Source organism: Manis pentadactyla, chromosome 4 (genome assembly GCF_030020395.1).
Source record: "Manis pentadactyla isolate mManPen7 chromosome 4, mManPen7.hap1, whole genome shotgun sequence".
In the NCBI taxonomy this organism is placed as follows: Eukaryota; Metazoa; Chordata; class Mammalia; order Pholidota; family Manidae; genus Manis; species Manis pentadactyla.
This window is the reverse complement of record NC_080022.1, coordinates 23,656,868-23,669,496: the sequence shown is the minus strand read 5'-3', so window position 1 is coordinate 23,669,496 and position 12,629 is coordinate 23,656,868. Positions and strand designations below refer to the sequence as shown.

The following is a 12,629-nucleotide window of genomic DNA, read 5'->3' as shown; positions in this document are numbered from 1 at the left end:
TTCTCCAGTTTGTGCCCCAGAATGAACGCCTAAGGCCCACTGTGTTACTAGGTTCAACGTGCAGAGAGCAGAGTAAAACTATAGTCATCAGGAAAGCCCCTGTTTTCTTTGCTCCCCTGAAATCCATCTCTAGAACACTGCCAAGCATAGCCTCAGCCTGGTGTTCACCTGGATCTGAGGAGTCCAGAACCTGGATTGGTCCTTGGGAGCATGGTTGGTTTTGAGCTTGGGGACCAGCCCTCACACCTCATTCTGCGCATTGCATCCTCATGTACTCCAAACTTCACAGACAGCTTTGCATCCTAAGGCTAGTGGCAGTCTGGAATGGGCAAGACTGCCCATCCTGCCTGGCAAAGACTGCACATTGGAGAAGTGGGGTGACATAGACCACACTTTCCACCTGTTCAGGTTAAGCATGGTGGCTAAGAGGAGGGGTGCTTAAACATTCCTGAGCTAGGCCCCTGGCAAGACCATGGTTTTACTCCACTTTTTGATGGGTGAGGTCAGAGAGAGACCCCAGCTTCATTAAGTTAAGCACGGAGGTGTGCACGGCCAAGCTCGCCTCGTAGGTTTCCTGCTCCTCTCCCCAGAGCAGACTTCACACTGCGCTCCACCTGCTCTGGCAACAATGATCAGGGCCGCTGCCAGCCCTCTGATGATCTTAGTGGCAGTGGGAGCATGTCTAGTTAAGTGTGGCTTCCCTTTTTTATCCCACGAGTTCATAGAAAACAAATGTAAGCCCTCATTTCCAGGAAGGTGAAGATTACAATAATTACTCTCTTAGCCCTACTGCCTGCCCACCCTACTGCCCTTTCCTTCCATAGGCCCCTGGGTCCGTGACCGGTGAGGCAAGGACCCGAGGTCCTGGGCGTCAGAGGATTGGTGCTGCCTGAGGAGGCAGGGCCGTGTGTGCTCTGAAACCTGGCGAGGAGCCCGTGTGGGACCTGGTGTTCAGAGTGAGGGACGAGAGTGGTCAGCAGACACCAGTGTTCCAGTGCTGCCTTGTCCTCTCCCCTCCCCTCCCCCAAGCCTCTCCACCTTCTCACTCCCAACCTAAGCAGCACAGATTTTATGCAATGACAGGGAAAGGGAACATTCAGTGCCAGGCTTTTAATTACAGTTGCTTCAGGCTGCTGGCCTCCATGCCAGATGGCCACATGGAGAGTGTTCTATCGCACTGCAAAGCCAGTGGGGTCCAGCCTGTGGTGCATGCCCTCAGCACCTGGTGAGGGTGAGGCTGCCTTCTCACTGGGGTAGGGCTGGGCCTAGATTAGTTCACATGGCCTCAGAGCAGTGGGCCAAGTGCTGCCTGGGCTGTAGGGATCCACTGGGCCAGATGGAAATGCTCGGGACCCTTCTAGCAGACTCCAGGGAGGGCCTGTAATTGGGTAGAAAAGGGGTCTTTGGGAGGAAGGCTAAGCTCTGGAAAGATGATGGGGATGGACAATACTGGGGTATGGCTGTGTGAGAGGAATACAGCAATAATCCTGTCCTTAACACTTTACAAAGAATTTCCACTTTCTTGACCATGCTTAATCCTCATATCAGCCCTGCTTAGGGAACACAACTCAGGGGAGAGAAGTGACTTGGCCAGAGTTAACAGGCAGAAAATCAGACTGGAGCCTGGTCTCACACTGCATCCAGCAGTCTTTCCCCAAGGCTTGAGGCTAAGTACCCCAGGAGCCAGAGGAGCAGCCCAGGCAGGGAACAGGTTGCACCTCCTGGGGCCACCAGGGCAGCCCTCAGGGCAGCACTGTGGTGACGCTGGTGAGCACCACATGCTCCGAGACTTTGGAGACGGAGCACTGGCTCTTCAAGGACAAGGACTTGTGGCTGGCAGAGGAGCGGGGACTGGGGACCTTCAGAGAGCCGCAGGGACCCAGGCCAGGCAGGCAGCAGGAGAAGGCAGCCTTAAACTGCTCCCGGAATTTGCCTTGGGAGACAGAAGACAGCCATAAGGATATGGGTGCAGGAGGAGGGAGCCTCGGGCCCAGGGACACCCTCCCAGCTCCAGCTGAGCTGTCTGTGAGTGGAGTGGGAGAGAAGGGAAGAGCTGGGGTGGAGAGAGCCCCAAGGCGACCTTGGCACTGCCAGGGAGAGTGAGCACAGAGGCCCCGGATCAGGCTCCCAAGGAGAAATGCAGTTTTCATCTGATTCCTTGACTGCGCTCTGGCTCTGAGCCCGCTTCAAAACGTGGTGTCTGGCTCAGGGGCCTAAGGTCACCTCTACCCTCCTTGGTGTGTAGGAGGAGGGGCTGAGGGCTCCTACAGATGGGGGCTCACCATCTGTAGCTAGGCTTTCCCCCATCTCTGCCCCATGGTGATGAAAAGGACAGCAGCAGCCCTCACCCTTGTCACCAGGGCACCCCAGCACCCTGAGAGGGTGGAGTCCTTTGTCCGCACTTCACGGATGAGTAGGTGCAGTGGCTTGCCCAAGGTCCCCCATCCAGAAGTCGAACCTGGTTCTAACTCCAAAGCCCTTCGCTTAAAGGAGAGGGCAGAGTGGGGAAGGAGGGGCGACTGCAGCCGCCTTGTTCAGGCAAAGGGCACCAGGGAAACATCTGGCTGGAACCAAAGCCTCCCTGGTCATGTTTTGTCATCTCACAAGCCTCTCTGGTGCCCAGGGGGAGCCAGGCACACACACGTGCTCAGTAAATGTAGACCAAACGGGGATGCATGTCAGGAAGCTGCAGCACCCATGCCTGTCTTCTCTCTGAGCCGGAAGCACCCCCCACAGCTAGCCTTTGTTGTGTAATTTTTTAGTCTTAATGAGGGTTATAATATTGACCCCTGGCCGCTTGTTTAACCTTTCAACCGTTTCTCAAAGATTATTTGTTTCTAGGCTTGAACAGTCATCTGGACCAGTTCTTTTAGTCCTAGTCCTAGAGACAGAGGCCTGGTGAGTCACACTTCTGTTGAGCCCAGGCAGGGGTCTGGTGTGTGTGTGTATGTGTGGGGGTGCGCATTGCCACCCTGAGACTGGGAGAAAGAGGGAGGGGATGGGAACTGTGGGACAGTCGAGAGGAGGAGGAGGCCTGGGCTGGGTGGCAGGGACCAGGGATGTTTGGAAGTGAGAGGTCTGGTGCTGGAGGTAGGTGGACTCAGCGATAGCCCCCAAAACTCAGGCTACTCTGCTGATACGTCTAGCTGGCCTTGGGGAAGCCCTTTCTCAGACCTGGCTTCTCAGGATCTGTGTTGACCAGATGGGCTGGTTGGAAATTCTGCTGTGCGTGCACCAGGCAGGGGTGGAGGTGAGCTCGCCGTCGCCCCTGCCTTTCCCACTCACACACTGGTCTGCATAATGTGCAAAACTGGATCCTGGGTGCTGGTCAGCTTTCTTTGGCCACTGTTGGGAGCATGGCCTGTCTCCCATTCAGACCCGGGTTCCTGAGTGGGTCCAAGTCTTCCCCCTGAGGGGGAGTTCCCAGAGCAGGGTTGGATCTCCAGAGGGAGCAGCTATATCCTCCCCCACCATCCTTTATTCCATCTGGACTGGAGATGGGGAGACTGTTGTCCTGGGAGACTGTCGCCACCCTCAGTCCCCTGCCTTCCCGGCCCACTCACCACTGAGAAAGTTGTAGATGATGGGGTTGGCAGCGCTGTTAGCATACACCAGCCAGTGGGAGAAGGTGAAGCAGGCATAGACAGCTTCTCGGTCACTGGCCTGGCGGAACATCCCAAACACCCTAGGAGCATGGGTGAGGACAGTCAGAAATGGGGTGGGCGTGTACATCTATGTGTTTATGTGTTTAGTTGGGCAGGAGTCACTATCTCATCTAATAGATAAAAAACCCAAGGCTCAGAAAAGGAAAGTGAGCTGACCAAGGCCAGACAGCTCATGAATGGCTGTGAAGGGCAACAACTGCCACAGCTCCTTCCATTTACCAGGTTTCGCTTCCCTGGTCCTGTGGGTTTGAGGTCTTGACCACAGTTCTGAGTTTCTGAGCTCAGAGCATGACCAGAGTGGGCCTAGGGACAGAGAGCAGGGTACTTCTGCTCAGCCACCGGCTCTCTGATCCCTTCCCCATCCACTTTCTTACCCATCTTCACAGCAAATGATGAGTCAGGCATCATCCATTTTTAAATAGGGAAGCTAAGGTTCAGGGAAGTAAAGTGACCTGCCCAGACCGCAGAGCAGAAAGCAGCCAAGCGCAAACTCACACTGAGATGGTCTCACGTCAGACAGCCCATTCTTCGCCTGCACCCTGTGGCCTCTCACTTGTTGGGCCCTGTGTTCCCTGTGTTCCTTCCGTTTAGACTGCTGTTCCTCCAGACACCTGCGCAGCTTGGCCCCTCCCTCCCTTCTGTCTGCCAAATGTTACTCTCTGAGAAACCTTCCCCTCTTTTAAAAACCATTAAAGCTAAAAACAAAACAAAACCACCAACCCCTGTCAGTGTCACTCAATCCTGGTATTTTGTTTTTCTTCCTAGCAGTTACCACTGCCTGATTTCTCATAGCTGTTTGTTGTCCTGTGGGATGTGGCCTCCATGAAGGCAGGGGCTTTGTCCTGAGCACTTGTGCACGTGTTCCCAGCGCCTCTAATCTGACGACTGAGTGAAGGGATGAAACACTTTTCACAATAGCCCTCTGAGGCCAAGACTGTCATATTCACATTTTACAGATGAGGAGATTGAGGCTCAGGGGTTCAGAGAAGAGAAAAGACCCACCCCAAGGTCACACCGTGGTTGAGTAGCGGAGCCAGGTCTTTCTCCAAAGCAGAGATCTCCTTGCTCTGATCCCACAACCTCTCCTGCCCCCAGCCACTCCCCAGGGGCTCTCACCTCTTGAGGACATTGAGGACACTGATGGGCAGGTAGCAGAGGGCAAAGACCAGCAGCACCACCATCAGCATTTTGGCCGTCTTCCTCCGAGCTCTCATCTGCTTTACCTCGGCCAGGAAGGCCCGGGCCCGGGGCTGAGGCTCTGTGCTCGGGCCCTGCCCCTCCTCCGAAGGCCGCTTCCAGTTCCTCACCAGGGCCGATGTGGTGCCCGGGATCTGTCCACACAGACAGCAGAGGCGGGTGGAGTCCTCGGGAGGGTCTCCTTTGCCGGGCCCTGCTTCAGGCTGGACTCTGAGGCAGGATGGAGGTGGGCAAAGGGAACAAACCCTCGCAATAGGAAGGAACCTAATATTCCTGATAAAGACCAGCACTCTGGACTGGCTGGTCCACGGTGTGCTTCCGTTTTCCATTAGCTCATTGTGAGACCACCCACAACATGCCTTTGGGAAGGTGTTCCTGGCCTTTAGTTACAGATGAGGCAGCTGAAACTCAGAGAGGCAGGAGACCCTTGATGAGGCCCCAGGGGCCTGAATATCCTGCCAGCTACCCACTCATCCTCAAATCACCACCTCCATCGGTGGGGGTGGGGTGGGGATGAGTTGTACCTCCCCCTGGGCTGCGCCTGACGGTGGGGAGACCTATGCAAGGGGTGAGCAGGGGGGCAGCATCCAATGGCCTGGGCGTTTGGGCACAGGTATCAGCCTAGGTCGGTGCCCATAAGCCTACGATGGTTCCAGGCTTCTGGAGCAGCCACAGATATCCTTGAGTCTCTGCCACCACTGGACACTTGAGTCACCCCACAACAGGGGGCATGGGGCTAGAGTTGAGGAAACTTGGGATCTAGGGCCCAGTCAGCCATTTGTGAGCTCTGTGGCCTTGATCAACTCTCTTTTTCTGAGCCTTGGTTTTCCTGTGTGTTAGGTGAGGATAGTGACTCCTGCCTTCTTGACTCAGGCTGTGAGGAGCAGATGGCAAGTGTTGGTAGACTGTAAGGCTGGTCATGTTCCGGCCCGCAGCCTCTCACTGCCCAGGCACTAACCCAGAGCTCACTCCTGCTGTTGCCAAAGGCCTTTGAACAACCCCCCCTGCCCTTGCCAAAAATCCCCACAGAGCAGGCTGTTGGCCAGTTTGTAGGAGAGGAGAGAGGGCAGGCCCTGGAGCCTGGAAGGCTCTGCCACTCACTGGCTGTGGCCAGTTGGTTGTCCTTACTAAGCATTTGTAAAGTGGGTCGAATTTCTTCTTTGGGTGGATAGTTGTGAAGACATTGCCAGCAAAGTGCCTACTTTGGCAGGCAACATGGAGGTGCTGGGACCGGGGCACTGAACTGAGCATTGGAGGCCCATGGGTCTGGGTTTTAGTTCCTGATCTTCCGCTTACTGGCTGAGGGATTCGGGGGAACTTGGTTTGCCTCTCTGGGTCTCAGTTTTCTCATGCATTAAGTTGGGGATAATATATGCGGGTCAACGGGCTGCAAGCCGAGCTGGAAGTGCACATTCCAGTAAACGGCAGCTGCTGCTGTGAGAAGGGTGCTAGTTGCCGTCCGGTCCCAGGGCAGGCACTGGCCCTTTTGGTCTGGAGTTTGACATGTCTCTGGGTCTTGCTTCTGCTCTCAGCATGTTCTGAAGGCAGAGAGCTGTCTGCTCTCTGAAATCAATACCCTTATCCCCTTCAAGCCCAGACAAGGACACCACAGTGGGCCTCACCTGGCGACCCCAGAGCTTACGGAAGATCTGGAAATAGGCCATGGCCATGAGGCCCAGTGGGGCCAGGTAGGTGACAATGAAGAAGCAACTGTGGTAGATCTTGGGGTAGAGGTCATCTGCAGGGGCAAGAGATGCAGGTGTTGGGCCCCATCTGGGAACTCCCAGCCTACCCTGCTTAGCAATGCCACCCTGCCCCAACTAGGGCCACAACGAGCAGTTGGGCCCCAAATAAGCATCATGGTAGAAAGACCTTGGTGTTGCCCAACTTGGAGGAACCCATAGCAGGTGTCTATGCTAGGGGAGGCAACCTCCCTGGAAGTATCCCGGGTAGATGTGTGCTCTTCTGTGTCCATCAAGGGGTTACTCACCCTGGGAGTGCACCTGGTAGCTGCCCACTCTAGGGTGTTCTCTTGGGAGGTAACCCACCCTGGGGGTGCCCACCCCAGAAGTGCCCTGACAGATACCTGCCTGAGGGGTATATGCCCCAGAGGTGCCCACTTTGAGGATTCCTGCCCCAAGGCTCCCACCCTTACCAGCCCAACGTTCATCGCAGACAGAGAAGAGCCGGGTGCGGTTGGCTAGCTCGGGCAGCACACTGTTGCATTCCATGACAGCAGCCTGGGGCACCATGACAGCCAGCGACACAGCCCAGATGCCCAGGATAGAGCCACGGGCGCGCCGGGCAGTGCTCTTGAACAACAGCGGGTGGCAGATGGCATACCAGCGGTCCAGGGCGATGAAGCTGAGAGTCAGCACCGCCACTGACACAGACACAGCCTGTTCCATGGGGACACAATGTCAGTCCTCTGGGGGCTTCAGAGACATCGGGTGAGTGATGGGGCTCGCAGCTGAGAAATACTGGGCAGCCAAGTGTAGTGCAACTCCTGACTCCACCACTTGGTAGTGAGATGTGGGCAAATCACTCACACCTCTGAACCTCATCTGGGGAATGGGAGTATGCCACCCACCTGGCAGCATTTAATGAAATCATGGATGGAAAATGTCCAGCTCGAGACCTGGCACATAGTAAGATGCTGCCCAACTTACACATATGGAACTTATATGCCAAACACTGTTTCCATTATCCTCACAACAACCACGTGAGGTGAGTACTCTCACCCCCATGTTACAGATAAGGAAACAGGCACAGAAAGGTTAACTTGCCGAAGGTGAATTTCCTCACCTGCCTAATTCTCAGGGTTGCCATTACAATCGGTTGGGTGGAAAACCTCAAAACAACAGAAAGTCCCCGAGGCATTTCTCTCTGCCCTGAGATGCCATCCCTTCCCCAGGCTGTTAAGAGTCATTCTGGGAGGCAGAGATGAGCTTAGGCCAGGGGTGTAGGTGGGCACTGCCACCTGGGGTGCCTCTGACCCCTGGGTGCAGGGAGAGGCTCGGGGGATGCAACTGAGAGACCATTCTGGCCTCTGGCCAGTCCTTCTTCCGCCCCACCAGGCCCTTCTGAACATCCTTATTTCCACCACTGCAGGAGGGAAGGCCCTGGCTTTTGGGGGCGTGTGTGGAGTGGAGACCCTACAGTCCCCTCAAATCTGCCCCCCTAAGGATGAGGGTGCAGGCCCAGTGTGCATTTGTGTCTGTCACTGTGCACTGGGGGCTTGTGCCTCTCTCCTGCTCTGTGTATCCATGTACCTGGTGCTGATTGTACATGTGTATGCACTTGGTTGTGTATATGTCTTCATGTGCCCAGGAGGGGATCTGTGTGTCGGCAGGTGGGGCCATGGCTGTGTCCTTCAGTGTCGGGGCTGGCGGCCTGCCCCTGCTACCAATGGAGGCTGACACTGCAGAGGTACTGAGCCACCATGTCGTGTCTGAAAGACAAGTCTGAGTGGCACTGAGGCCTAATGCAAGGCTGTGGTTTTTGTAGTTGGTGTGATGGGGGTGCTGAGCAGCACCTGGCCAGTGCTCACCTGTAGATAGGGGATGACCTTGCAGAGAGCATGCCCGAAGAGCCAGGACTCAGTGATGTCCACCAGAAGGCTGGCTGGCAGGCAGATGGCTGTCACCAGCACATCAGCCAGGGACAGGTTGACAATGAAGTAGTTGGTAACTGTCCTCATGTGGTGGTTCCGCCACACAGCCAGGCAGACTGCAGGGTGGGGTGGGGAAGAGGTGAAGCCAGTGGCAGAGCCATGCCTGTCCTAGCTTGGTCCCATCAGCCCACACTACCCGAAAGGTGGAGGTAGGGACTGGGGAGAGAGGGAGAGAATCAAGGCCCAGGACCCCTTCTTGTCCCCTGGGGAAATCCACACCACCACAGGGACCTACCCAGTGTGTTGCCCACCAGGGCCACGAGGAACACAGCCACATAGGCTGCAATGAGGACCCACTCATACTGTTTCGGGTACAGATAATCACGCCACAGATAACGGAGAAACTCATCTTCATAGTCAGGAGGCACATGGGATGGCTCCCCACTGGCAGTGGGGACCCCAGTCTGGGCCTTTGGGGTGGCTGGGGGCTCCATGAGCTCAGGAGCCACTGCAGTTGAGGGGCATCCTGGGCTCTGTGGAGGGAGGGGAGCCCCTGCCAGGCTTCAGCTCAATTCCCTTGCACACAGGTCTTTGGGGTCCCAGCCTCAAACCTCCTGAAGGAAGTAGGGAAGGAAGGAAGAATGTGAACATTAGGGAGTATGCCAGGCAATTTGCAGATAAGCTCCCTCTTAATTTTTACAGACCTGGGGGTTATGGTGAGCCTGAAATCGATGGAGAAAGACAGATGTGGCCAGCATCCCAATTCCATACAATTTGCTCTTGGGTAAATTACCTTATCACTTTCAGCCTCAGTTTCCCCATCTATCCAATGGAGTAAACTGTACCTACCTCTTAGAGTTGCAGTGAGGAGCAATATAATACGTGTAAATGCCAAATACTTACACAGAAACTGACATGGGAAGCAGGCTTCATTGCAGTTGCTGGTTACCATTATTAGAAAACCCTGCTTTGCTCAGAGAGGTTGAGCCCCTTGGTCAAGGTCACAAAGCTACTTGGCTCGGTCTGTCTGAATCCACCGAACACCACGGATTTGGGAGGGGAAGCCATCCCAACTGCAAATGGTCTCTCCTGGGTCAGTTCACAAGCCTGAATTTTTGGTTGAAAAAATGGCCAAGGGAGGTGGTTGGAGTCCCAGGCCCCGCCCACCACACCGGCGGCCAGGACGGAGACACACACACACACGCACGCACGCACGCACAAACCGTGAGGGGGTGGGGGGCAGGGAGGAACTGACACGTCTCTGGGAGCAAGGGGAGAGTCCTCTGCTCAGGAGCCAGGCCCCTCAGCTCCCGCAGCCGGTGCCCCCTTGAATCCCCCGGGTCGCGATACCTCCAGGCAGCCGCCAGGGGTCGCTGGGCAGGCGCACAGGCAGCTTTCTCCATTCATAAATCGGGCCTCCCTCCCCACCCCTCCTCGTTTGCTCAGACCCCTCCTTCCCCCGGTTGGGCAGGGACCACCCCGGACGTGTACACAAGGGTTGCCGGTGCCTGGAGACCCCTGAGGGAGGGTGAGGGGGCTCCTTCACATCCCTGATGCGTGCCGGTGGACCCGCTCCCTTAGTGAGAACTCCCTGCACATGAGGGGTTATGGGTGCTGCGGGGTGGGGGGGAAGGGAGGAACGAGGGTGCTAGGGGTTCTGCAGGAGCCAGCCTCCCGGCACCCAGGTTATCGTCCGAGACTCTTGGCTCCGCCGAGGGTCCTTTGGAACCCCCACCCCGGGCCTGGGGGTCCCCCAACCCCGCACCTGTTGGCTCCCGGACCCTGGCGTCCTTGGCTGCTGGTCCCTGGACCCTGCACCTGGGACTTCGCCTCCCTGCTCTGAAGGCCAGGCTCCGGGGGCCCGGGCTGCGGGAGGGAGCCGGGGCAGCCCCCTCCCAGGGCTGCGCTGCCTCTGCTCGTTCGTCTGAGCCAAGTCCCGGCTCCGACGCTGGCTGTGGCTCCGCGCGGGCTCCGCTGGGCTGCGCGCCGCGGGGAGGGCGGGAGGGGCGGGGCGGGGAGGGGAGCCCCCAGCCGGCCTCGGCTTCAGGTCTCGCAGCCCGAGCCCGGGAAGGCGGAGGGAGATGCTGGTTCCTCCTCGCCGCCTACTTCAAGCTTCCATCCCACCTCCGTTCATGCGTCCATCCGTCCATTCATACCGCTCGCATTCATTCATCATTCATGCCGCTGGCCACTCCGCGTTGAGAGCGCACCTACTGTGTGCGGGAGGGCCCCGGGCAGCTTCGGAGAGCTACAGTGCAGGGGGGGGATGCCAGCTCCACCTCTCCTCGCTGCCTCACCTAGCTGATGAAGATGATGGCACAGGTGGGTGACTGGGGTGAGAGACCGTGTCTGCGCTGCCTCCAGCCAAACTTCCGTTGCTGCTGGAGCAGCCACCTCTCAGCGATGGCCAGAGGCCCTGCCCGCCTGTCTCCCAGCCCTGGATTCTATCTGCCTCCAAATACTTTTTGTTCATACCTACTTTCTCCCTCCCAAGACAGAGATGGTAGGTGAGGGCAGGAAGGGGGTATCAGATGGGGCTGATTAAGTCAACAAATATTTACAAAGCTGTATTATAGCTGCCCCTTGTATAGTCCTTGCCATGCATGACCTCATTTAATCTTCAAACCAATCGGGGAGGTAGTTGTTATCACCCCCATGTTACAGATGAGGACTCTCGTTCAGTGATTTGCTCAAGACCACAAAGCGGAGGCAGAGTTGAGACTCAAGCCTTTGACCCCTTCCAGGTTTACTGGCCTTCTTGCCAGACAGAGGCCCCCTGTCCTCCGCATGTGCCCAGGCTTGCTGCAGGCAGGCTCACAGCCAGGCAAGTCCTCTTTGCTGTGAGAGGCCCGGAGGTCTGTAGGGCACAGAAGGACAGATTGATTCAGTCAGGACATCAGGACAGGCTTCCTGGAGCAGGGCCATGGAGACCTGAAGAACAAGAATGCGGCCAGGAGTCACAGGTAGCCAGGCAGTCACCTTGGCTGTCCCCTGCCTCAGGACAGGACTTACCTAACATCAGATCCTACCCTCCTCTGTCACTCCTGGACACTCACACTCCTTCCCTCCTTGGTGTTTGTGTCCTGATATGTAACCTCCGTTTTCTCTGGTGCAGCCAAAGCCTGTTTTCAAAGGTGCTGGAGCTGCATCATTAGACAGATAGTGTGGAGGGGGCCTGGGGCAGCAGCTCAGGGGACAGGACAGAGACCTTCATTTCTCCAGAACTGGAGGGAGGCCTGAAGCTAACCCTAGGGCACTGGCACAGTAGGTGACGAGTCATGGCAGTCAGAGTGCCCCTGTAGTCCCAGTGCTGCTCCGCCTGCCCGAGGTGCTGGCAGCGGTAGGCGGATGGATGAAGGGACTCGAGAGAGGAGTGCTGGCATGCACGCATGTGTGTGTGCACGTTTGTGTGTGTGTGCTTAAGTACCTGTGTTTAGAAGTAAGAGGTGTGTCAGGGGAGTCCAGTGTAACTGTGGGTGTTTGTGTCTCTGTGCATGTGAGTAGGGGACTGGCTCTGGGGGTCACCCTGGGTTGGATGTGTCTGTATGGGAGGTAAATTGTGTGCATTGGTGTTTGTGTCTATGAGGAATGCATGTGCACGTATGTGTATGTGTGGTGTGGGTGTTTGTCTCTCTGAATGTACAGTTGGCTTTGACTAGCACTAGCCTCTGGGTGTGCTCGCCTGTGAGTGTGGGAATGTGGGTGCAGGCATGTCTTTGCGGCCATGGCTCTGTGAGTGTGCGTATGTGGAACTCGGTGTGTCTGCCCCCACAGTGATGACTCATCTAATCCACCACATTCGCCCCCCGCATCTAGAGCTGGGACTGTTTGCTAGGTGGGGGCTGGAGAGGGGGCTGCAGCACACAGGGGATGGGAGGCGGACCATGCGGGGACTCTCAAAGGACAGCTGCAGCAAACAAGGTGCAGCCGGTGGTTCCAAAGTCACAGATGCACATGGTGGGGGAGGAGGGGAGGAGGGCGGTGGGCACCAGCTGAGCCCAGCACAGCCCAGGCTTAGAACCCAGCCCAGAGCTCAGAATGCCATAATTCAGATCCTTCCAGATACCCTGGGTTGGAGTGAACAATGTGGTTTCTGGGTCCCCCAAAATCATTATATTTGGCAGTGCATGTGTGTGGGGAAGGAGTCACGGCTG

General features: G+C 56.6%; 1 protein-coding gene across 3 annotated transcripts; it reads right to left on the bottom strand.

Annotated features, from left to right (window-relative positions):
• Positions 1 to 1,095: 1,095 nt before the first annotated feature.
• Positions 1,096 to 10,456, bottom strand: HCRTR1 (hypocretin receptor 1). 3 transcript variants are annotated; one of them, XM_057499924.1, is made up of 10 exons: positions 10,241 to 10,456; positions 9,489 to 9,582; positions 8,771 to 9,089; positions 8,413 to 8,591; positions 7,018 to 7,261; positions 6,485 to 6,600; positions 4,782 to 4,996; positions 3,564 to 3,685; positions 1,860 to 1,933; positions 1,096 to 1,378 (listed from the first exon to the last, which is right to left on the bottom strand). In XM_057499924.1, exons 3-10 carry the CDS (start codon positions 8,967 to 8,969, stop codon positions 1,358 to 1,360), a joined length of 1,170 nt encoding a protein of 389 aa, XP_057355907.1. In that variant the 5' UTR covers positions 8,970 to 9,089; positions 9,489 to 9,582; positions 10,241 to 10,456; the 3' UTR covers positions 1,096 to 1,357. The 3 variants fall into 3 exon arrangements, with proteins under 3 accessions (XP_057355907.1, XP_036741071.1, XP_036741072.1); XM_036885176.2 differs by having other exon boundaries at positions 1,096 to 1,933; XM_036885177.2 differs by lacking the exon at positions 9,489 to 9,582 and having other exon boundaries at positions 1,096 to 1,933.
• Between the last annotated feature and the right edge of the window lie 2,173 nt (positions 10,457 to 12,629).